This window comes from Narcine bancroftii, chromosome 6 (assembly GCF_036971445.1).
Source record: "Narcine bancroftii isolate sNarBan1 chromosome 6, sNarBan1.hap1, whole genome shotgun sequence".
Taxonomy (NCBI): Eukaryota; Metazoa; Chordata; class Chondrichthyes; order Torpediniformes; family Narcinidae; genus Narcine; species Narcine bancroftii.
In genome coordinates this window covers 220240390-220267028 of record NC_091474.1, presented here as the reverse complement: position 1 = coordinate 220267028, position 26639 = coordinate 220240390, and the positions used below count along the sequence as shown (strand labels likewise).

The window sequence follows — 26639 nt, the reverse complement described above, 5'->3', positions numbered from 1 at the left end:
TACCCGAAATTTTTTTTAGAGCTGGACAGTTGTCATTTCTGGGTCCAAAAAAATTTTTTTGGGTAACTGAGGATTTTGGATAATCCGATTTCGGATTATTGGAGTTGCACATGTCAATCAAAAATCTGAGCAGGAAGGTGGAGCAAGGAGTTAATATTGGACTTTATTGAAAGAAATTTGGAGCTTAAAATTTGGGGAACATTATTTTTATCATACAAGGTACTGGTGACAACAGACTTGCAAAACTGGGCCTAGTTTTGCTGCTCTTAATTAACAAAGGACATGCTAGCCCTGGAGGCAATCCAAAGGGGAAAGGCAATAGTGGTGGAAGGGTACTCCTCTGATTAAAATAAAGGGAACAATACTGTGACCCTTGTGGTGAATATGGCATTTGGACCACTGTGAAAATCAGTAGGGCCATGTTTCAGTGGGACAGATGTGAGAGGATATGGTAGGAATCTGGGCAACATAATGGTTGGTGTTCTATCGACCTCCTGGATTGTTAAAACATTGCTGTGATATCTAAAGATGGTTAAATGATCCAGGGGTTGGACAGGCAAGTTAGCAAAATGATTGGTCAACCTTTCATCAATCTCATTTTGGGACCTGTAATCAACTGTCATCAACATAACATTAACTATCTTTTCCAAGATGGGTGGGTGCCAAGATCTACAGCCAGAGTCATATTGCATGGAAAAAGGCCCGATCATTGACCTGCCCATATCCCTCTAAATCCATCCATGTATTCATCCAATTGTTTCTTAATCATTGCAATAGTACCTGCCTCAACCACCTCCTCTGGCAGTCCATTCCATATACCCACATCCTTCTATGTAAAAAAAGTTATCTCTCAGGTTCCTGTTAAAACTCTCCCCCTTCACTATATTCTCTGGTTACCAATTCCTCTACACTGGGCAAGTGACTCTCTGCATTCATCCGATCCATTCCTTTCATGATATATTGTCCCTGTTCATTACAATCTGTTATGAATTTATTATGGGAATTAACATTGTTCAGATTATATTTATCTATTAGTAAATTTTTCCCTGTTTTTTTTTGTTTTCTGCACATGTTCAGTGATATTTTGGAATATGTAAGATAGTGGTTGCAGCCTCAGTGCTGGCAATTTCACTGACTTTGTGCAGGGTTTTTTTTTTCGACAATTTCATTTGTTTTTTTCTTAAGAGTATCATCCTTTAAATTATTAGATATTTTCATTCCAAACACTGATTTTTTGTATTTATAAAGGGATGTGGGGGGGGGGGGGGGTGGGGTGGGGGGTAGAATATCTTAAATCAAGAACGGGATTATGTTTCTTTTCTTAAACAGGTTTTCTTCTCCTATATTTCTACACATGCACAGTAGCGATTTGGAATTGAATGGCTCACTATGGACATTATTATGGTATACACGCAGAGAAGAGTGACAACTTTTTTTTTAAAATCAGGTTTATTAATAAGATTGATTCTAGTTTTAACATCTGAAAACTTGTATACTGATTTACTTAAATTTGTGGTTGTGTTTTTTTTAATTCAACTATGTCATTGGTTATATTAACCAATCCATTTATTGATTGCTTATGGATTTATGGAGAATTTTTTTTGTATACAATTTAATTTAGATATCGAAGGTTTGATTATATCAGAAATAATAATGGGTTATTTATAATCTAGAGGTTTTTTTTGCTTTTGATACACTTTGGATTATGTATATAGATTATGCAAGTCGAGGTTGGGTCTCTTATTTGAATGAAATTTTCCTTTTTATAGATACTAACATTTTTGAAGTGGAAACCAGTTATCTTATTTATTTTATTATAATCTCTTATTATTTCCTTGTATAAGTTGTTGGTTTTGTGGAGTTTTAAGACCATCAACTGAAGTTATTTTGATTTTTTTTCCCCTACATGAGCTGATCCCAACTGTGGTTCAGGTCTATCAGTTTGGGAGGGCTGGAAGTGGAGGGGGTGGGGGGTGGGGAGTTTCCATTAGGGATTTATTTAGTTTGGCAAGGTTACCTTTCCTTCGAGTCTTTCTGTTTTTTATATATATGGGTTAGGTGCAAGGTAATGGCCCCTCGAGATGGATGCAATGGATGCTTTTTTGTATAAACCATGTTAATGATCAGATGATGGCACCAATTAACATAGTATCATGTAATGTTAAAGGTCTGAATGGGAAATTTAAGAGGCTTAGAGTTATGGGACATCTTAGACAATTAAAAACAGATATTGTGGGTTTTTTCCCAAGAAACCCATATAAGGAATTCCAATGAGGATAGGTCAATACTTAGATGGAGAAGACAATATTTTCATTCATGCTCTGAGGCTAAAATAAGAGGAGCTTTGATATTAATAAATCAAAATATTCCATTTATCCTTCATAACAGTATCTTAGATAAACAAGGAGATTTTATTGTTTTAACTGGCAAATTATCTAATAAACATAGTTCTGGCTAATATTTATGCCCCTAATATAGATGATCCATCTTTTGTTTGTACATTTATTTTCAGTACTACCAGATTTAAATCAATATTCTTTGATTTTGAGAGGAGATTTTATTTGTTGTTTGAATGCAACTTTAGATCACTTCACTTGAGAATAGCATCCCTTTCAAAATCTGCTGATATAATGTATTCCTTTTTATCTATCTTTGGTATTGCAGACATTCAGTGTTTTTTAAACCCTATGTGTAGAGAGTATTCTTTTTTTTTAAATCTCATGCACATCGTTCGTTTTCAGGGATTGATTATTTTTTTGATTGATAATCAATTAATCTCTCTGACCAAATTATGTGAGTTCTAAGGAATAGTTATTTCCGGTCATGACCCATTTATAATATTTAAACATTTATGATAATTTCCCTATTTAAAAAAAAATTGAGATTTAATACTTGCCAACAGAGAATTTTTATATTTCATGGAGCAGGAAATTCAGGTTTTTTTGCTACCAATTCTTCCCCTACGATGTCTAATTTGACTGTTTGGGATACAATGAAAGAATATTTAAGAGAGAAAATTATTTCATAAATTATTTAACATGAAGAAAAAGACAAATTAGGAAAGGGTAGATTTAATTAATTAGATCAAACAAATGGACCTACAATTCATTAAAAACAAAAATCCTGACTTTTATAAGAGTTGAACTTAAAACTAAATTTGATCAACTTTCAACATATTCAATTGAATAGCATTTGTTAACAAATAGAAGTAATTTTTATAGTCATGGGGAAAAATCACGTAAGTTACTAGCTGGTCAATTAAAAGGAATAATTGCTAAAAAAAAACCAAGATTCGTATGAGCAATGGCATTATGGCATCGGACCATTCTAAAATGAATGAGACTTTCAGATAATTTTGTGCTAACCTTTAGACTTCTAAATTTAAGGATAATAATGTTTCAATGCCAGATTTCTTGGATAGATTGAATTTACCTCTACTTTCTCAAGAGAAACGGGCTAGTATGGAGAAACCTATTTCACAGGAGGATATAGCTGTGGCTATTTCCTCACCTCAATCCTGCAGAGATTTATAAATCCTTCTCTAAGCAGTTCACTTTTCCTTGGTACTGGCTGACTCATTTAAAGAAGAGAAATTACCTTAATCATTTAATGAGGCTTTTATTTCTCTTATTTAAAAAAGAGAAACAGAACGCACATCTTATAGACCTATATCAAAGTTTTTAGCACATAGGTTTGAAATAAATTTTACCAACCATTATACTCAGACCAAACTGCTTTTATTAAAAAAAATCATTACTCTTATTATAATATACATTGACTACTGAATATTCTATATATGCCTTCCACTCCATCAATTGAATGTGCTTTATCATTTGATGCTGATAAAGTGTTTGATCAAGTTGAATGGGAGTATTTATTCTTGCATTGGATAAATTTAATTTTGGTTCAGATGTTATGAAATGGATTAAATTATTATATTCAAGTCCCAAAGCGTCAGTCCACTCTAATTTACAGCAAATGGCTATGTTTAATCTCAATAGGGGAACAAGGCAGGGTTGTCCTTTAAGTCCTTTGCTTTTTCATATAGTATTGGAACCATTAGCTGATGCTCTTCAACAGTGTGGTGTGATGGATTATGTTATGTTTTATATAGTATAGAGATGTGTTTTAAAAGGAGATAATTTGTGGCAGTTTTTTTTTGTGTAGGTCACATACAAACATTTCAAAACAGATTTTTTTATTTTTTTTTGTAGAAACAGGGGTAGGCCAAAAATGGCCCATCGAGCCTGCTCCGCCATTCAATTCGATCATGGCTGATCTAATTTATGACCTAACTCCACCTACCTGCCTTCTCCCCATATCCCCTAATTCCTCTATCATGCAAAAATTTATCTAACCAAATTTTAAAAATGTTTAATGAAGCAGCCTCAACCACTTCCCTGGTTAGAGAATTCCAAACATTCACTACTCTCTGGGAAAAACTATTTTTCCTCATCTCTGTCCTAAATCTACTCCCCCGAATCTTGAGACTGTGTCCTCTCGTTTTAGTTTCCCCGGCCAGCTCAAAAAACCTTCCTACATCTATCCTATCCATACCCTTCAAAATCCTATATGTTTCTATAAGATCTCCTCTCATTCTTCTGAACTCGAGCGAATACAATCCTAGATGATTTAATCTTTCATCATAAGTCAACCCCTTCATCCCAGGGATCAACCTAATAAACCTCCTCTGGACCATCTCCAAAGCCAGTATATCCTTCCTCAAATATGGAGACCAGAACTGGACACAGTACTCCAGGAGTGGTCTCACCAGTACCTTATACAGTTGCAACATTACCTCCCTACTCCTGAATTCAATTCCTCTAGCGATGAAGGCCAACATTCCATTTTCCTTCTTAATAACCTGCTGCACCTGCAACCTAACTTTTTGCGATTCATGCACAAGCACTCCCAAGTCCCTCTGCACAACAGCATGCTGTAGTTTTTCACCCTTTAAATAATATTCAGCTCTTTTATTTTTCTTGCCAAAGTGGATAACCTCACACTTACTAACATTGTACTCATCTGCCAAACCTTTGCCCACTCATCCAACTTAACTATATCCCTCTGCAGACTCTCCACATCCTCATTACAATTTGCTCTTCCACTCAATTTAGTGTCATCTGCAAACTTGGCTACACCACATTTTGTCCCCTCCTCCAAGTCATCAATGTAAATGATGAACAGTTGTAGGCCTAACACTGGAACCCCACTTACCACTCTCTGCCAACCTGAAAAGCTCCCATTTATCCCGACTCTCTGCCTCCTGTCAGACAACCAATTTTCAATCCAGGCCAATAGAATTCCCTCCACTTTCCTGTAACTTACTGAAAAGTCTCTTGTGCAGCACCTTATCAAAAGCTTTCTGGAAATCCAAATATACATCAACCTGCATATTTTACCCAAATTCTTGAATTTTTTTCATGTGTTATCAATTTTATCCCCAAATCCTTTTTTCAGATCACTGGATTTGGCTATTTCTGCATATATTTGGAAAGGTGGGGGGGGGAGCCTATCTTCAAAAAACTACATTAAATGGAGGATTATCATTACCAGATTTTAGATTATGCTATTGGGTGATTAATATACATAATGTATTTTTACTTTTACATTTGGATAAATCAGTGAATCACCCTTTAGAAATGGAATTACAGTTTACTCAGAAAACCTCCATGTTGGCAATTTTAGGATCCTTTTTACCATTTTCCTTTTCCAAATGAAAAATAAGTTGAGAATTCGGGTTCAGTTCAAGAAATTCTTTGTAATTAAGGGTTCTTCATTAGCTACTCCAATTATAGATGCAGGTTTCACAGAATGGCTTAGAAAAGGATCTTTTTATTTAAAATAATTTTGCTTCTTTCAAACAATTATCAGCTAAATTTAATTTTTCCAATAGGCATTTCTTTAGATATTTACAAATTAGGCATTTTGTTCAGTCTAAGCTTTCGGATTTTCCGCAAATTTCTAAGATACTTGATCTGCTTTTTAACATACAATTTTAATTTCATGATGGATTAATAGCATGTATTTATAATAATTTACTGGACTTAAAATCAGTTCCAATGGTTGGGATCAAAAGAGATTGGGAAAGAGATTTGAATGTAACTTTTTCAGATGAAGATTGGTACTCCACTCTCAGGTTGATTCATGCTTCCTCATTTTGTGCAAGGTATTGGTTATTACAATTAAAGGGATACATAGAACCGATACGTCCAAACCTACATTATCTCATTTTTTTGCAGACATTGATCTTTTTTGTGAGCAATGCAAAATTTTTGAAGCTTCTGATTCATATGTTCTGGGAATGCTCACATTTAGAGAGATTTTTCTGGATTTGTTTAACCTAAAATTGAATCCAAAGGATGAGGTGATGATTCTCTAGCTGGTGTTGACTTTCATTAGAGCAGTGCAAGAGATCAAGGGTGAGGAGATCAAGACCGGAGCAAGAAGGAGAATCAAAGTGAGAGACAACAGAAGCCTCATGATATCTTTGCTGACTAATGAAGGCGATCTATGAAGTGGTCACCCAATAAAGAAGCGAGTTCATGGAGAACAAAGCTGTACGCTAGGAAGGAAATATAAATTCTGTTTCACTTGGAGAGAGTGCTTGGGAGCTTGAACACTGGGAAGGGAGGTTGTGAAAAAGGTTGGGAAGATGCTTGGGGAAGGGAATTTGTGGAGGAGTGAACTGGATGAAGCAGTCCTTTCAGGAGAAGATGCTTTTTGTAAAGGTTCCATATTGGAGGTGTTGGATCGCTCGATACTGTCGAGTTCGATCTGTGGAACGTGGATGCCAGTGGAATGGGAAGTGAGGACAAAGGGAATCTTATTCTGTTTTTGTAAGGAAAGACAAAGCATAGGAGCAAGGATGCAAGAAATGGAATGAATACCTTCAGAATTATAGTGGGCAGAATTCTCAGTTGAGAAAACATCTAGTTCATTGTGGCATAGGGTGACACAGTTAGTGTAGCGATTATTACAATGGTGTAACAACGCCAACAATTGGAACCATGGTACGAATCCCACACTATCTGTAAGAAGTTTGTAGGTCTTCCCATTTCTGCCCGGGTTTCCTCCAGGTTATATAGCCATATATAACCATATAACAATTACAGTATGGAAACAGGCCATATAGGCCCTTCTAGTCCGCACCGATTTACGCGAACTCCGCTAGTTCCAGCTACCCATTCCCATGCCCATAACCCTCCAACCCCTTCACATCCATGCACTCATCCAACCTCCTCTTAAATGACAAAATTGACCCTGCTGCAACCACCTCTTCCGGAAGGTCATTCCACTCAGCCACCACTCTCTGAGTGAAGAAGCTACCTCTTATGTTACTTCTAAAGTTTTGCCCCATAACCCTTAACTTATGGCCCCTTGTCCCAATCTCTCCTACCCTCAAGGGGAAGAGCCTATTCCCATCTTCTCTACCTATCCCCTTCATAATTTTAAATACCTGTATCAAATCCCCTCTCAATCTTTTATGCTACAATGAATAAAGACCCAGTCTACTCACTCTTTCTCTGTATTCTAGATACTGCAATCCAGGAAACATTTTAGTAAATCATCTCTGCACCCTCTCTACCTTATTGATATCCTTCCTATAATTTGTAGTCAAGAACTGCACACAATATTCCAAACTTGGCCTCACCAATGTCTTGAACAGTCTCAACATCACCTCCCAGCTCCTATATTCTATGCTTTGATTTATAAAGGCGAGCATACCAAAAGCCATCTTCACCACTCTATGTACATTGGACACCACCTTCAAAGAATGATGAACCGTTATTCCAAGATCTCTCTGTTCCTCTGCATCCTCAATGCCCTCCCCTTCACTGCATATGAAGCACTTCACACTTATCTACATTAAACTCCATCTGCCACCTTTCAGCCCACCCTTCTAAGCAGTCTAAATACTTCTGCAGTGCCCAAAAACCATCCTCACTATCCACAACTCCCACTATTTTTGTATTATCCGCATATTTACTCACCCAATTTACCACCCCATCATCCAAATCATTAATGTAAATGACGAACAACAAAGGACCCAATACTGATCCCTGAGGCACACCGCTCGTCACTGGCCTCCATCCTGACAGACAGTTTTCCACCATGACTCTCTGGTGCCTATCTTCTAGCACCATTGAACCCATCTGACTATCTCAACATTAATCCCTAGTGCCTGAACCTTCCTCACCAACCTTCCATGTGGAACCATATCGAAAGCCTTATTGAAATCAATATAGAACACATCTACTGCTCTACCATCATCAACCTTTCTAGTCACTTCCGCAAAAAAATTCAACAAGATTTGTCAAACATGACTTTCCCCTCACAAACCCATGTTGAGTGTCCCTGATCAATCCGTGCCCGTCTAGACACATACATATTATCCCTAAGAATACTTTCCATTAGTTTACCCACCACTGACGTCGAACTTACTGGCCTATAATTGCTGCGCCTACACCTGAAGTCCTTTTTAAACAGCGGAACCATGTTTGCAACATACCAATCCTGCGGCACCACACCTTCCTTCAGTGACTGTTGAAAAATCACTGTCAGAGCCTCCGCTATTTCCTCCCTGACTTCGCTCAAGGTCCTGGGGAAAATCCCGTCGGGACCCGGAGACTTATCCACCTTTACATACTTCCAACACTCCCTCTTTCCTAATCCTTATCTTTTCCATAATTACCCCTTTTGCCTCACTTATCCTACACAACTCCATATCCCTTTCCCTAGTGAATACTGACGAGAAGAATTCATTCAATATCTCCCCCAGCTCATTTGGCTCCTCACACATTCGTCCGCTCCGATTCTCTAGTGGACCAATTCTATCCTTCACTCTTCTTTTGCTATTCACATATTTGTTAAAACTCTTTGGATTTACTTTCACCCTGTTTGCTAAAGCCACCTCATGCCTTTTGGTTATCTGGTTTCCTCCCAGCGTTCAAAATGTACATCTTAAATGCCAGAGCAGGCATGAAAATCGGCTCCCATTTCCTATTTTTCTAACCTTCCTCAACCCACACAAATGTTTACTCCCAAATTCTGTGCATTTTAATTCTGAATGATCAAAGTCTCCACATCAACTGGTACACCTGTGTCTATTCTATTGCCTTCAACGAACCCTAACAGATTTGTCAAACATGGTTTCCATTTCATTAGTTTGTGTTAATATTCCCTATTATTCTGATCAAAGTGGATTGTTGGTAAATCCTTAATTTTGGGTTCCGTTACTCCAATTACTGGCATGTTAACAGATCAGTAGCTCTCGGTTTTCTGCCCTACTTCTTTCTTAATGGGAAGATATTTGCTAACTTCCAAACTGCAGAAAGAATGTTTGGAATTCTGAAAAATGGTGGGCATCTTATAAACTATGGCCATCCCCTTTAAAAACCCCAGCATGCACATCATCAGATCCTGCGTAGGCACCAACTTTTATTTCAGTTGACTTCTGGCAACTCATTTTTCATGGACACTAATTATTTTGAGCTCCTCAAGATCTTATAGCTCTTCAGTAATTCCACACATGCTTGGCTAACAGATACAATTCATAGTTTTTATGATACAACTTATGATCTGACCAAGTCCAGTATCTGAAACTTAATTTATTTTCAAAGTATCATTATTTTACAAAAGAATCTCACTGGTGCATAATCAAAAAGAGAAAAAGCAACAAAAAAAAGGCAATTATATTGTGATGGCTATATTTAAAATACAGTAGAATCCCATTATCCAGAATTCAATCAATTGGAAACCCAAACAACCAGCAAAAAAATAAATAAATAAATAGATAAATAAATAAAATTTAAGATAAATAAGAATAAATACAATTTCAAAATAGTAGAAGTGGACATTCTCCAAAGCAACGCACAACCCCTTGGTGAAAGTGGGAGCAAATATTCAGCCAGCAGAGCGCCCCGGCCGTGCCCTGCCTGCAGCAACTGTTTGAATAATGTTTCAATAAAGTTGTCTTTGAATAAAATGGTGGCATCCAGGATGAAGAGTCGGCCGGCGCCACTTGCCGCTGGGGAGACTCCCCCAAAGAGTCTCCCCCTATCCCTGCCTAATAAAATTCTTTATCTTTATTCATATCAGGCTTTATCAATAAACTTGGGGGAGGGCAGATTAATATAATGACAGTGGCATAGCTTGTGTAGCAGCCAGCGTAATGTTGCTACAGCACTAGTGACCAGAGTTTGAATTTTGTAAATAACGGGAATTGTCAGATTAAAGTGAACTTTACAAAATTAAATGTTATAGTACTGAGTTTTTTCTAATTACTTTACACTTGCACAGTCATTTAAAATGTGTATTCTTAATGCTGTATTAGTCAGGCATTGTAACAGTGCATCTCAGTCAAACAGAACATTTGCATATCTGGCATCCACAATCCCCAAAGATGCTGGATAATGGGGGGGATTTTAAATGCACTTCTTTGGTTAAAGCTCCAGCTAAACGTGGAGAGATGACCATGCCCCCTAATAGAGCTATTAGGCAGGGTTAAAATTGGTCCTTGGCAATGTAATTCAACTTCCAAAGATTTTTAGATCTTTACACTCCATTTGTTTCCATGGGAATATGGTCGTTTATCGTATCTTATTAAGAAACACAATAGGAATTCTGCAGGAAATACAGTACAACAGGATGAGTCATGCGAGGATAGGACCCATCATGAGTAATAATGAAAATGTGCAAGGAGTTGAAGGAGGTAGCAGAGGTCCTTAACGAATTCAGTATTCACCAGAGAGGAGAACCTTGGCAATTATGAAGATGAATTAAAATGGACTGAAATGCTTAAGCATGTTGACATTAAGAAAGTAAATGAGCTTGAGCTTTTAAAAAGAATGAAGTTATATAAGATGCCAGGTGCAGATGAGATTTACCCCGAGGCTACTATAATTGAGTAACCTGAGAGCGAAGATTGGTGAGCCATTGATGACGATGATCTTCTTGTTGTCAGTGGGGATAACCGAAGTACCAGAGGATTGGAGGGTGGCAAATGTTGTTCCCCTCCCCAAGAAAAAGAACAGAGATAACCAAGGATATTATAGACTTGTGAGTCTCACTTCCATGGTAAGCAAGTTGCTGAAGATCCTGAGAGACGGGATTTACAAGCATTTAGAGAGGCATAATCTGATTAGTGATAGTCAGCATGGCTTTGTCAGGAGAACGTCATGTCTCATGATCCCGATTGAATTCTTTGAGGATGTAACAAACAACATTGATGAAGTTAGAACAGTAAATGTAGTGTATATAGATTTCAATAAGGCATTTAACAAGGTTCCATATGCAAGGCTTATTCAGAAAGTAAGGAGGTATAGAACCCAAGGAGGTCTTGCTTTGTGGATACAGAATTAGCTTGGCCAGAGAAGGCAGACGGAGGTTGTGGATGGTTTATATTCTGCATGGAGGTCAGTGACCAGTAGTATTCTTCAGGGATCTGTTCTGGGACCCCTCCTTTTTGTGATTTGCATAAATGACCTAGATGAGGATGTGGATTAGTAAGTTTGTGGATGGCACAAAAGTGGGTGATGTAGTGAATAGTCTGGAAGGTTGCCAGAGTTTACAGAGTGGCAATGATAGGATGCAGAGCAGGGCTGAGATGTGGCAAGTGAAGTTTTACCCCAGTGTGAAGTGGTTCAAATTAGAAGGAACATACTAAGTTAATGGGAAGATCCTGAGTACTATGGATAAACTGAAAGAATATGGGGTGATGTCCATAGGACACTCAAAGCTGCTGCACAGTTTGATAGTATTGTTAAGAAGGTCTATGGCCTGCATTAACGGTGGGACTGAGTTCAAGAGGTGTGACATAATTTATTAATTTTAAATTTAGACATACAGCATGATAACAGGCCCTTCCGACCCATGAGCCCATGCCACCAAATTGCACCCAATTAACCTACGACGCCTGTATGTTTTGAAGGTGGAAGGGAACTGGACCGCCCAGAGGAAACCCAAGTAGAAAGAGGAGAATGTAAAAACTCCTTACAGACAGCACCGGATTTGAACGCGGGTCGCTGCTACTGTAATATCGTTGCACTAATGGCTATGCTAACAGTACCACCCACGATTACCGTTATAAAACGTTGCAGCTTAGTTCGACCCCACTTGGAACATGGTGTTCCGTTCTGGTAACCTCACAACAGGAAGGATGCAAATACTACAGAGAGGGCGCAGAAGAGATTTACAAGGATGTTGCCTGGGTTGGAGCACATGCCTTAAGAGGATAGGTTGAGTGGACTTGGTCTTTTCTCCTTAGAGCGATTAAGGATGAGGGATTGACCAGATAGAGGTGGAACAAGATGCGAACCTGACAAGTGTTCCCGTATGGTGTGTTGCCTCCCAGGAGCCAGGGTACGTGACGTCTCGGATAGGGTTCAAAGTATCCTGGGGGGGGAAGGAGACCGGCCAGAGGTCCTGATACACGTGGGCACAAATGACGTAGATAGATTGAAGGAGGAGATCCTGAAGAGAGACTACCGTGAGCTCAGAAGGAGGTTGAGAAGCAGGACCTCCAGGATTGTAATCTCGGGGCTGCTTCCTGTACTGTGCGAGGGTGGGGGCAAGAGTAATAAAATCAAGAGGTTAAACGTGTGGCTGAGGGAATGGTGCAGAGTGCAGGGATTCAGGTTCATTGACCATTGGGATCTCTTCTGGGGAAGACGGGACCTATACAGGAGGGATGGTTTACACCTGAATGCGAAGGGGGCCAATATACTGGCAGTTAGGTTTAATAAAGCTGTCGGAGCTGATTTAAACTAATTTGGCAGGGGGAAGGGAACAGGACTGATAGGGAAGTAGATAGGAGAGAGAATATAGGGGTGGTTCCGATAGACGGTGAAACAATAAGGAATAAGGGAGCTAAAAGTGATAGGAGAATAAGAACGAATGCACCAAGAACCAAGGTGGAGGGAGAAAGGAGGTATGGCATCAAGGTATTGTGTATGAATGCAAGGAGTGTAAGGAATAAAATGGATGAGCTTGAGGCGCAAATGGCGATGGGAGGTTATGACATTGTCGGAATAACGGAAACATGTCTGCGGGAAGGGCAGGATTGGGAAATAAATGTGCCAGGGTACACGTCCTTTAGAAAGGACAGAAAGTTAAGAAGAGGAGGTGGGGTAGCTCTGTTGGTAAGAAATGAGATTCAGGCGTTTGAAAGGAAGGACATTGAAACAGGTGAGGTAGAGTCTGTTTGGATTGAATTAAGAAATTGCAAGGGCAAGAGGAATATAATGGGGGTCATTTACAGGCCTCCGAAAAGTAGCTCAGATATTGGTAGTAGTATAAATCAGGAATTAAGAGTGGCATGTCAAAGTGGTAGCAATACGGTAGTTATGGGGGACTTCAACATGAAGGTGGACTGGGATAATCAGACGGGGGCAGGAACACAAGAGAGCGAGTTTATAGAATGTCTACGAGATACTTTCTTGGAACAGCTAGTGGAGGAACCTACCAGGGGGAAGTCGATTCTGGACTGGGTGCTGTGCAGCGACGTAGACTTAATAAGTGACCTTGATGTAGGGGAGCCATTAGGGAATAGTGACCATAGTATGGTTACTTTTAAGCTGCAATTAGAAAGGGAAATGGAAAGGAAGTCGGAAGCATCTGTACTTCAGTTAAATAAAGGGAATTTTGCAGCTATGAGGGAGGAGCTATCCAAAATAAAATGGGAAGATACACTAGCTGGGAGGACAACTGGGGAAAAATGGCAGGTTTTTATGGACATTTTTCACAGGATTCAGGACAAATTTATTCCAAAGTGGAGGAAAGGCTCTAGGAGATGCAAATGGCAGCCCTGGCTAACTAAGGAAATCAAGTGCATTATCAAGTCCAAAGGGAGTAATTATAAGATAGCGAAGCGGAGTGGGAAATTAGAGGATTGGGAAACCTTCAAAGAACATCAGAGGGTAACTAAGAAAGCCATAAGAGACGGGAAAATGAAGTACAAGAGGAAATTAGCAGATAATATTGCGGAGGATAGCAAAAGCTTTTTTAAGTATGTGAAGAGGAAGAAATTGGTTCAGTCTAAAATTGGCCCTTTGAAAATGGGCAAGGGTGAAATTATTACCGGAAACAAGGAGATGGCAGAGGAATTTAACAAATACTTTGCAACTGTCTTCACCAAGGAGGATATAGGTTATAGTCAGTTAGGGGGTAGTGGTCATGCAATACCAAGAGACTTGGGGAACTTTACTGGGGAGGTAGGGGATCTAATGGATATCCGGATCCAGAAGCAGGAGGTTATGAGTAAATTGTTGGGACTGAGGGCTGATAAATCCCCAGGGCCTGATGGGCTGCATCCTAGGGTGCTTAAAGAGGTGGCTATGGAAATTGTGGAGGCACTGGTCGACATTTTCCAAAGTTCCATAGATTCCGGGGAGGTCCCTGAGGATTGGAGAGTGGCTGATGTGGTGCCGCTTTTTAAGAAAGGAGGGAGGGAGAAAACGGGAAATTATAGACCGGTTAGCCTGACATCAGTGGTGGGGAAGATATTGGAGTCCATCATAAAAGGAGAAATAGCAGAACACTTAGTCAGTAATAATAGTATAAGGGCTAGTCAGCATGGATTCCTTAAGGGTAAGTCATGCTTGACTAACCTTCTGGAATTTTTTGAGGATGTGACAAAGAGGATGGACTCGGGAGAGCCAGTGGATGTGGTGTATTTGGACTTCCAGAAGGCCTTTGATAAGGTACCGCACGGGAGTCTAGTGGGCAAGATCAGGGAGCATGGTATTGGAGGTAAGGTGCTGACATGGATAGGAAATTGGTTAAGAGATAGGAAACAAAGGGTTGGAGTAAATGGGTCTTTTTCAGAATGGCAGGATGTGACGAGTGGAGTGCCTCAGGGATTGGTGTTGGGTCCTCAGTTGTTTGTAATTTATGTTAATGATTTGGATGAGGGGATTATAAATAACATGAGCAAATTTGCAGATGACACTAAACTGGGTGGCGGTGTGGGGTGTGAGGAGGATGTAAGGAAAATGCAGAGGGACTTGGACAGGCTGGAGGAGTGGGCGGCTAAATGGAAGATGAATTTCAATGTGAACAAATGTGAGGTTATTCATTTTGGGGGAAGTAATAGGAAAGCTGAGTATTATTTAAATGGAGAGAAGCTAGGGAGTGGGGAAGTGCAAATGGATCTGGGTGTACTTGTTCACCGGTCACTGAAGGCTAGCATGCAGGTTCAGAAAGCTGTGAAGAAGGCAAATGGAATGTTGGCTTTCATAAAGAGGGGATTGGAGTATAGGAACAGAGATGCCCTTCTGCAGTTATACAGGGCCCTGGTGAGACCCCACCTGGAGTATTGTGTCCAGTTCTGGTCTCCAAACTTGAGGAAGGACTAGCTAGAGGGTGTGCAGCGCAGATTTACAAGGTTAGTTCCAGGGATGGCAGGGTTGTCATATGCAGCAAGGCTAGAAAAACTGGACTTGTATCCATTGGAGTTTAGAAGGATGAGGGGGGACATGATTGAGGTATACAAAATCATCAGGGGGATAGACAAGGTGAAGTCTGATTACTTGTTCCCAATGATGGGGGAGACGAGGACTAGAGGGCATAGTTTAAGAATACAGGGTAGGCCCTTTAGGACGGAGATGAGAAAGCATTTTTTTACCCAGAGAAGTGTGAATCTGTGGAATCCTCTGCCACAGAGGGTGGTAGAGGCGGATTCGCTGACTATGTTCAAAAGAGAGTTAGATAAGACTCTTGTGGGTAACGGAGTTAAGGGTTATGGGGATAAGGCTAGAAAGGGGTACTGATGGTAATGATCAGCCATGATCTAAAATGGCGGTGCTGGCCTGACGGGCCAAATGGCCTACTCCAGCTCCTATTGTCTATTGTCTATTGTCTATTGTCTATGAGAGACATTATTCATCTGGACAGTGAGAGACTGTTTTTTACCAGAGCTGAAGTGGCTAACATGAAGGGGCATAGTTTTAAGGTGCTTGGGAATAAGTACAGGGGCAGATGCAAGAGGTATGCTTTTCCACAGGGAATGGTGGGTACATGGATGCGCTGCCGGCAATGATGATGGAGGCAGGAATAATAAGATCTTTTAAGAGATCATTAGATAGTACCTATCTAATGAGATTAAAAAAAATGGAGGGTTATGCAGTAGGAAATTCTAGACAGACGTTAGATTAGGTCAGCATAACTCTGTGCGCTGAAGGACCTGTACTATGCTCTAGCTTTCTATGTACAAACATTGGTAACATTCTTTCTTGTCAACAGTGAAACTGAACTGCAAGTAGTTCCACAGCTGGTGCCAAATAATACATGACCTTGCAGCCCATCCTCAATTCTAAATTTAACATTTACTTGGCTTTTAACATCTCACAGAGTCACAGGAAACCATGAGATAATTTCAATCATCTCATGGCAAGGGACTCTTGTTTATCTTCATTTATGCAATTTAACATAACACCTTTATCTGGTATTGCTCTCTGAATAAAATACTGATTGGTGAAGGTCTGTTGTTGTAAAGTGTAGTGTAGTAACCTGCCTTAATGACTATCGACCTGTAGTACTTTACATCAACATTGATAAAGTGTTTTGAGAGGCTGTTGTTGAAGCATGTAAGTGGTGACATGGATACATTTCAGTTCACCTCTCATAGTAACAGGTCTACGGCAGATGCCATTTCACTGGCTCCACACAAAGTTCTGGAACACTTGGACTGAGAAGGTGCATATATCAGGATGCTCTTTATTCACTACAGTTCGGCATTTAACACCAGCATTCCCTCACTCCAAGACCTAGGAGTTAACACCCCACTGTGTAATTGGATCATTGATTTTCTCACCTCCAGACCACAATCAGTGAAGATTGGTAAGAAAACCTCCTCCACAATCTCCATCAGTACAGGAGCACCACGGAGCTTTCTTCTTAGGCTATTGAGCCCACCTACGACTGTGTGACTCTGTACAACAATAACACTATCTACAAATTTGCCGACGATACCACAGTAATGAATTGTATGAAAGAAGGAGATGAGTCAGTATACAGGATGGAGATTGAAAACTTAGCTGAATGGTGCACCAACAGCAATGTCACCAAAACCAAGATGATTGTTGACTTCAAGAAAGGAAAGCCAGAGGTATATGATCCAGTCATTATTGGGGGATCAGAGATGGAGAGGATGAGCAAATTTTAGTCACTACCTTGGAGGATCTTTCCTGGACCCAACACATCAATTGCATCTTGAAGAAAGCATGTCAGCACGTCTACTTTCTCAGCAGTTTGTGGAGGTTTGGTATGACACCAGAAACCTTGGGAAATTTCTACAGAGGTGTGGTAGAAAGTGTGCCGACCGGCTGCATCACAGACTGATATGGGGACACTGATACCCCTGAGCGTAAATCCCTCCAAAAGGTTGTGAACACAGCCTAGGACATCACAGGCAAAACCCTTCCCACTACTGAGTACATCTACAGGGAACGCTGCTGTTGGAGGGCAGCAGCAATCATCGAAGACCCTCACCACCCAGTACATGCTCTGTTCTCACTGCTGCCATTGGTAAAGAGGTCTAGGTGCCACAAGACTCACATCACCATGTTCAGGAACAGCTGCAACCCCTCCACCATCAGACTCCTAAACAACAAACTAAATCAGGGACTCATTTAAGGACTCTTTATTTGTGCACTTTATTGATTTCCTTTTCTTTTTTAAACTCTCTGAATTGCACACGGTATATCTGTCATCTGTTTACAGTTCTTTATTTGTTGACATGTATACGCTGTGTACAGTTTTTCTTTCTATTGCACTACCAGTTAGTGGCAATTCTGCCATGCGCGCAAGAAAAAAAGAATCTCAGGGTTGTATGTGATGTCATGTAGGTACTCTGATAAGAAATCTGAAATCTGAATCCCCACTTCACCAAATGAACTCAAGGGAGAAACAAATTTAATTTTCCTCAGTATCGTTGAATATTTCCCTTTGATGCAGCTCATCTTATTAAATGTCTTGAACAGAGATCAGAAATTCTGTGTCACAAATAAATTACTGTGTTCTTCCATTAATACTGCACATATTTTGAAGGAAGGAGTCATGGCTGTGATTCACAATGAGCATACAGCTTGAGAATCTGCCTTCAGCTGACTGAATCGGTGTTTGGATTTTTCTCCATTAATGCTTGTCTGTATGAATATGAAGAAGCTTTATACTCAGTCTGTGTGCTACAAGAGTGCAGCAGACGACATCAGATCAGATACTATTGTCATGTAATAAAACAGAAAGGTAATATTACACCAGATTGCCTTTAGTCTGCCATAAGGTGGACAAAGTTTCTCCATTAGTATTAGCCTCTTACAGTGATAGAAGGACATGCAAAAGAGAGAACACTACAATGCTATACAGGCCCTTTAGCCCTCAATGTTGTGCTGACTCAAATATTCTTTAAAAAAAAACTAAATCCTCCCTACCCCGTAACCCACTATGTTTCTTCCATCCATGTGCCTAAGAATCTCTTAAATACCCCAAATGTTTCAGACTCCACCATCATCCCTGGCAAGGCATTCCAGGCACCCACAACTCTCTGTGGAAAAACCTTATCCCTGATGTCTCCCCTAAACTTCCTTCCCTTCACTTTGAACAAATGTCGTCTGGTGTTTGCAATTCCTGCCCTGGGAAACAGGCACTGGCTCTCCACACTATCTACGTGGCTCATAATCTTGTAGACCTCTATTGTCTCCTTTTATCCTTCTACGCTCCAAAGAGAGAGGTCCCAGCTCTGATAACCTTGCCTCATAAGACTTACTTTCCAATCCAGGCAGCATCCTGGTAAATCTCCTCTCCACAGCTTCCACAACCTTCCTATATAATGATCTGACCAGAAGTGAACACAATCCTCTGTGTGGACCCAACAGAGATTTGCAATATAACCTCTTGACTCTTAAATTCAATCCCTCAATTAATGAAACCCAACATCACATCGGTCTTCTTAACTAACCTATCAATCTACGTGGCAACCATGAGGGATGTATGAATTTGGACCCCAAGATCCCCTTGTTCATCCACACTCTTAAGTAACTGACCATTAACCCCGCACACAGCCTTCTGCTTTGTTCTTCCTAAATGCATCACCTGTTATGACATGATGAGGAAGCCTTCAGAGCTGAGGGCTCTTCAGGATCCCTTCTAGCCATCAGCATCCTCTCAAATCCTAATTCCAATATCTAGTTCGTTTGAGTCAGTCTCCAACAGTGAGTCATTTGATAAAGGAAAAAGTAACGGATCCATTATTGTCATGTAAAACTACATTTAGAATGTAACATACATGAAATTCTTTAAGTTTTGTTATTCCGTAGTCAGACAGAGAGCTTCCACTTAATCCAGCGCTCCTCTTTGACCTCAAGTCGCCAGCAGTCTGCAGCCTGTGTGGGTTCCTTGCCCACAAGTCACCAACAGCTCACCGCCCGTATGTGTCCTTTAATTGCAGAGCCCCTCACTGGTCTGCCACCATGGTCACCCTCCTTTGCTTCTCCTTCTCAACGAGGGGTGTTTTCCCCATTACTAGTGCTCCCCCAGTGTCTGCAGCCCTCGGGGCTGCTACGCAACCCAGGTGCCTCAATCTTGTGCCCAGACCCTGTGGTCACAGGATTTCAAATAAACCACTGTAGGTTCCTTTAGCAGTCCATTTGAAGCCTGTCTGGAGTCGACGGCAGTTGGATTGGGCAGTAGGACCCTGCGGGGGAATGCATTGTCTCCATTCCCCACTCTCTCTGGGTCGGTACCAGTGGTAGGGCTGCGGTACAGCAGCTCCGGTAGTGCCACCATTTTTAACACTGGTACTGTTGTCAAATTAAGACAATGAAATGAAAAACTGAAACCTCTACATACAAGTGCTTCCTTCTTTCACTTGCTCACTTTTTGTGATTTGCAAGAATCTCTTTTTTGGACAAACATCAACACTAGACATCAGTTCAATGAAGGCGTTACCTTACAACATTTTATTGTAAAAGGACTTGAGGACAATTAAACTATCAGGGCAGAATGACTGGAATGTGAAGAGGAAATACTGTTGTGATAAACAGTCATGTTTCCAAGCAGAACTGATGATTGAACTGATGCATTTGAACTTTTGCAATTTTGAAATATACTGTGAAAAACTTTATGATATATTGGAATAGGTAATCAGTTAAATTTAATAGAGTAGCTGCTAATCTAGTAACTACGGAATATCAAGCTGTGATCCTACTATGGGAAATATAGAATTCCAAATACTCTACAAAATCTGCATGTTATTAAGTCTTTGGGGCACCACTCTCTTTCTCCAACCTGATGTCAAGTGATTTCCTTGCATCTAATTTGGGAGAAATATTTAAGTGTTCAAGACACCACAACAGATTATCATTGCTGAAGATGACTCAACTTGCAATGTCTGGTTGTCTGCATCATGTACAGCAGATGTTTAGAATGAGTGGAATCTACCATGTACAGCATGAAAAGTGTACCTTCAGCCCATTGAATCCATGTAGACCACCAAGTAGCATCAACATTAATTATACACTTATCCCATCCCAAAACGCTGACCATTCTTTTTCTCCACTAATGTTCCTCGGGTTGTTGAGTTCAGATTGTGTTTTGCTCCAGGTTCGAGCATTTGCACTCTTTCTTTTGTGTCCCCACTGATCCCATTTTATTCTCCCACATATTCCCATCAACTTCTCCCAGATTCTACCACTACAAATAACTTACAGCAGCCAAGTTAACCTCCGAAACAGTGTGCCTTTGGGATAGGGGATGAAAATGGAGCACCAGGAGGAGATACATATGGTCACAGGAAGAATGTGCAATCTCGACAGAGGTCAGGATGGAACCCGGGTCACTGCCACTGAGAGGCACATCTCTACTAGCCCCACCGCTGTGCTAACTTGTGAATTATGACTCGTTTCCTTCTCTTTCCTACCCTCTGTGGTTTTAACTAAAATCTTGAAATGCTCCAGCAACATATCGTTGAATTAAATTAAATTCCTACAAATCTTCAAGAACATTGCCACATCTTCTTCATCTTAATGCAATCAATCTTCCAGAAGGAATATTCCCATGAAAAGACTTGCAAAGACTGAAAGATGCATGCTTAGCCCACTGCTCTACTCATTATACATCCGTGACTGTGGGGCCAGGCACAATTCCAATGCTATCCACAAGTTTGCTGATGACATCACAATGGTCGGCAAAATCACATACGACAATGAGGAAATGTAAAGGAGGGAGATAGATCAATTCGTTGAATGGTGCAATGACAACAACCTTGCACTCAATGTCCGAAAAAACAAGGAGATGATTGTGGACTTCAGGGGAACATGACTAGGCTGGCCAGATGTATGATTTTAGGCCAGACAGTCCTGCTATTGAAGACTCTGCCCTCAGCCTGGAGCCACCTCAAGCTGTACAGTAATTTGACTTTCTTGGGGGGGGTAGGCCCTACCCCCCAAATGGAGGGTAAATTAGTTTGCAGAAGGGGCAAGGGAGGTGGCATTTACTGTTAAATGTGGTGTCCTGGGGTCCATAGGCCACGTGCGGCCATATTTCTTCTCACATGCATGCGTGTGTTGGCTGAGCATGCACAATGGATTGGAGTACCAGGCCCCTGTTTCCGTCGGAGGGACGGGAAGGTGTGACAGCAGTGCACAAAGATTCATGGCAGCTAAGTAAGCTACCTGTACTGCTCCCCCACCATTGAGAGAGTTTTCTGAGGCTGTGTTCCATCCATGCTGTTCACGTTTTGTGTGCACATACACACGTGCACAAATGCAAGTACAGACCTTCCCGTTGTTCGCGTGCACACTGCCTGTTCATGTGCATGCACACGCGTACAGCTCAGAGGGATGCCCTCCATTTTGGACATTTGGAAATGACCACCCTAAACATGACCCAGTCCTCTTTGAGGGCTCAGTAGTGAAGAGGGCCAAAAACTTCGAATTCCTGTGTGTGAACATATCCAAGGATCTGTCCTGGAGCCTCCATGTTGATGCAATCACAAAGAAGGCTCGCCAGTGGCTACACTTTGTAAGGTATCTAAGGAGATTCAGTATGTCACTGAAGACTCTTGTAAACCTTTACAGCATTCTGGCTGGTTGCATCACTGCCTGGTATGGGGGCGCCAACTCTCAGGACAAGAATAAACTCCAGAGGGTTGTTAACTTGGCCTGCGACATCTCAGGCACCATACTTCACTCCATCAAGGACATCTACATGAGGCGGGGTCTTAAAAAAGCAGCCTCCATCCTCAAAGACCCCACCACCCCTCTTCACTCTGCTGCCATCAGGAAAAAGGTACAGGAGCCTAAAAAGAAGCACTCAACGGTACAAAGACAGCTTCTTCCCCAATGCTATCAGATTCCTGAATAATCACTTTAACAAACTCAGGTCCATGTGTGGTTAAACACAACAATGAATTCAATGCTTCAGTCAGATATATTTCCCCTCATTCTTCCCTGAGTCAGATATATCTCCCTCTATCTCCTGAGTCAGATATATCTACATCCATTTTTCTCTGAGTCACAGAAGGATAGAAGTAGGTATATCTCAGAAACATATTTTTCATTGCTGTGTTTCCTTTGTTCCTCCAGCACACAAGGACCTGAGTTTGTGTGTCAGACAGCAATGACCTCCTAATAACAGCATTTCACAAAATGAAGGGCATAAAAGGCAGCTTGTCCTTCTGTCTTGCAATGGTATTACATTTTCAACAGCAACTTATTTCAATGGTCACTGTCTATGTCTATGACTTATCATGGTGTCATTCCAATAATAGCATTTGCACCTTCTGAAAACCTTGGACAGCAATGTTATAAGACAGCCTGACAACAGCGTCTGTCAGTGACAGCATTCATTGGTCTCTGATGTCTGATCCGATAAAGTAGCCCAGGCCACCTCACGTGGTCTCATACATGGCACCTTAGGTTATCTTAACACTGCTAGGCACCCGGACAAACATCTTGCAGCAGAGCACTGGTTGCATCAACGCATAGTTATTCTTGTGCTTTACTTCAATGCATTCAGCAGACTTCACTTGGATAAAAGGAAGGAGAAGAAGCTGATCAGGGAAAAGCAAATGTAGAGTCTAGTATATTCAATTAAATTCAAAGTGAACAGCAAAGAATTGCTGGAGAAACTCAAATGGAGTTTTTAAAAATGTCAAAATCTTAAACTAAACTATATGTAACATTTATAATATTTGTCTTACAATCTTGACACTTTTTCTCATCCAATTGTAATATTTACATCAACTTCCCATTTCTGTCTAGATTTAAATTTTCACTTTTAAATAATACTTGCTTGTAATTAAAGATACATCACTGAAATAAATTTCTCAGTATAACCTTTCCTGCTAAGAACCTCCAGCTCATTACAAGCCGATAAATACATTGTTGGACCTAATCTTTCCTGCAAATATCCACTCCATTGAAGATAGCAAAAAAGTGTATTTCTAGTAATCCCATATTTATTTCTTAACTGTTAGAACAACATCAACTGACTTGTTCATAACAATCTCTACATTTTTAATACCATTGTGAAAACAGATATTTAAAAATGGGTTATCTTTAATAAAAGGTATCACATTATTTTGAATCAAAAGTGTTTGAGGTGATAGATTTCCTGTTGTTCCTATTACATTATTTATCTTGTTCCAAATGATAATCAAAGGTTTAAGCCCAGGTGCCTCCTTTGCACCAGTTATTAACTTTGAATCCCATTTATAAATGGATTTCTCTCCTATTTTGTCCATCAACATTATTAATATCAATTATATTCAACACCACAAAAAATGCACAAAATAAAATCAGATTTATCCGATAAATGTTTTAGATATGGTGAAGAAATAGAACCTTTTTACATTCTACTTGGTCATGTTCTAAACTTATAACTTTTTAGATGGATTTAGGAAATTTTTTAGAACAGATTATTGGTATTGTTATTCCACAAAATCCAAATGTATTTTTGTTGGGGAATATAGAAGGAACAAGACCTGAATTAAAATGATCATTTTATCAAGTTAAATTTATTAAAATGGCTTTAGTGGTGGAAAGGAAATATATTGCAGTGACTTGAAAATTGATGCAAATTTGGGTATGGAAAATGGAAATTCAAAGTTGTATACCTTTGGAGAAAATCACATATAATTTGAGAAATAAATATGCAACTTTAGTACAAGTTTGGAGCCTGGATATGCAAAGTTTAGAGATAAATATGTAAAGTGTACTTCTGCCCTCTTAAGACTTGTAATAATCTTCATCCATAAAGTTGTTTAATATAAATACAGTAAGATACCAGTGTGTGAGCTAATCCTTTCCACAATCCAGATTAACATTATTTTTTTCTTTATATATGGCAATTCCTTTATATAACTATATATTGTATCTTTAACGTTTATAGATGGAGGGGGCAATAGGGAGGGGAGGGTGGGTAAGAGGAGGGATTTAATACCATGTAATCATTCTCATTTTAAATTTAATTAATCATGGATTTTACATAATATTTAATTACATGGATGAAAATTTTAAATAAAATACTTAAAAAGTCAAAATCTACTCTATTCACAAAAAAAAACATGTATACAGTGCAAGTTTATTTTCACATGTTCATTTGAACCTTGTAGTGTTAACTTTTTAAAAAAATTCACAGCACCGTAGAAACCAATTCCGGCCAATGAAATCCATGGAACTCCATTACATCCAACTAACTGACAATCCCAGATGTTTTAGAGGATGGGAGAGAACTGAAGAACTCAGGGAAAACCCATGCAGGTTATCATTAATGATCATGCTCTCATTGCACAGGATCATCAGATTCTGTAGCACAGAAACTATCACATCTCGCGCATGCTGACAATAATGCTTACCTGCACCTCTCACAATTTAGTACATCTTTATTAGGCCCTGCCCCCTCAGCCTTACCTGCTCCAGACAAAAACCATATCCAGTAAAACTCCCCACAGCTGAAATGCTCCTTCTGACACAAAATTGTGGCGGTTCTCTTCATACCCACTCCGGTGCAATTTCATTGTTCCTCTAACGTGGTGACCTGAACTTCACACAGTATTCTGGCTGTGGTATAAACAAAATTGTGGCAATTCTCTTCATACCCACTCCACTGCAATTTCATTGTTCCTCTAACGTGGTGACTTCACACAGTATTCTCGCTGTGGTATAACCGATAAACAGTCACTTCCTGACTTGTTGAGCATTTCTACTGTTTTCTGACAGAAGGAAGAACACTTAACAAAAACTTACACTCACCAATCTTGGGAGGTCATGACACTCTTTGTGACAACAGTCACCATTGTGAGAAAAGTTTTATAAATGATCCTTTCAATCACACCTGGAGGAAGCTCTTGGCCATATTGTTGGCCTTCATAAATCAAAGTAATGAGTGCAGGAGTTGGGATGTTATGGTAAAGTTGTGTAAGACATTGATGAGGCCAAATTTGGAGTATTGAGTGCAGTTTTTGTCAACTGCAAGAAAGATATCAATAAGATAGAAAAGAGTGCAGAGAAGATTTACTAGGATGTTGCCCAGATTTCAGAAACTGAGTTACAGGGAAAGGTTAAATGGGTTAGGACTTTATTACCTGAAGCATAGATGAATGAGGTGAGATTTGATAGAGGTATTTAAAAATTATGAGGACTATATACGGAGTAAATACATTGAGGTTAGGTGAGATACAAACGAAATGACATGGGTTAAGGGTGAAAGTGGAAAAGTTTAGGGGAACATAAGGGGCACCACACATAGTGGAACGAGTTGCCAGCTGAAGTGATGAATGCGGGCTCATTTAAGAAAAATTTGGACACGTACACGGATAGAAAGGGTATGGAGGGCTATAGACTGAATGCAGGTCACTGGGACTAGAGAGAATAATAGTTTGACACAGACTAGAAGGGCCAAAGCGACTGTTTTCTGTTCTGTAATGATCTATGGATCTATGGAAGGACTGGATAGGCTCCATAGCTCCCTAGCATATCGCATAGATGGGTGGTGTGTTTCATAAGCCTTCCAGTTTTCTCTCATTAAAAGTGAGAGCACTCTGCAATCATGTTAGGGAATTCCTGGTAGAAATCATGGGAATGGTTAAGCTCATTAAGACCAAACCATTGTCTTCTCGTGTATACCCCACACATCTACATTAAATATCTGTGCTGTGATGGCAAGCTTAGAGATGGTAAGTCACAAAGACCACTTTAACCACTGAACGGTCTAAAGGGTGCCTGTGTCTTTTGCAAATTCCAATTTCACATAAACAAAATACAGACAGAATCAGAATCAGGATGTGATGTCAAGAACAAGTCATTAGATTCGGTGTTTTGCGACAGCATCACCAGTGCAAGCAGATAGTCATTGGGTTTTAGTCCTTACTGAAAATGGACTGGAATATCTTTTTCCCCAATCAATACTTATTGATGAAGCAGATTCCTATCACAGTTAAGGAGGATATATTTCTATAGAAAGAATCACAGATCATTTGCTAAACCACATAAGTGTTTCTGAAATTGCCAAAGGTACATGAAACAAGGAGATTGACGACAGGAAGATGATTTAAAAGGAGAAGCAATGAGGTTGTGTCAGTTTTGGGTATAGTACTGCGATATTAAGGAGAACCATGGGAATAATAAAGACCATAAGAC

At 40.0% G+C, this 26639-nt stretch overlaps 1 protein-coding gene across 1 annotated transcript in view; it reads right to left on the bottom strand.

Moving 5' to 3' along the window:
- LOC138737370 (protein lin-28 homolog B-like) overlaps nt 1–26639 on the bottom strand; it is a 317579-nt gene that overhangs the window by 59972 nt on the left and 230968 nt on the right. The window contains exon 4 of the mRNA XM_069888116.1: nt 24276–24302. Coding sequence (XP_069744217.1) covers nt 24276–24302 — 27 coding nt within the window. The remainder of the gene's footprint in view (nt 1–24275; nt 24303–26639) is intronic.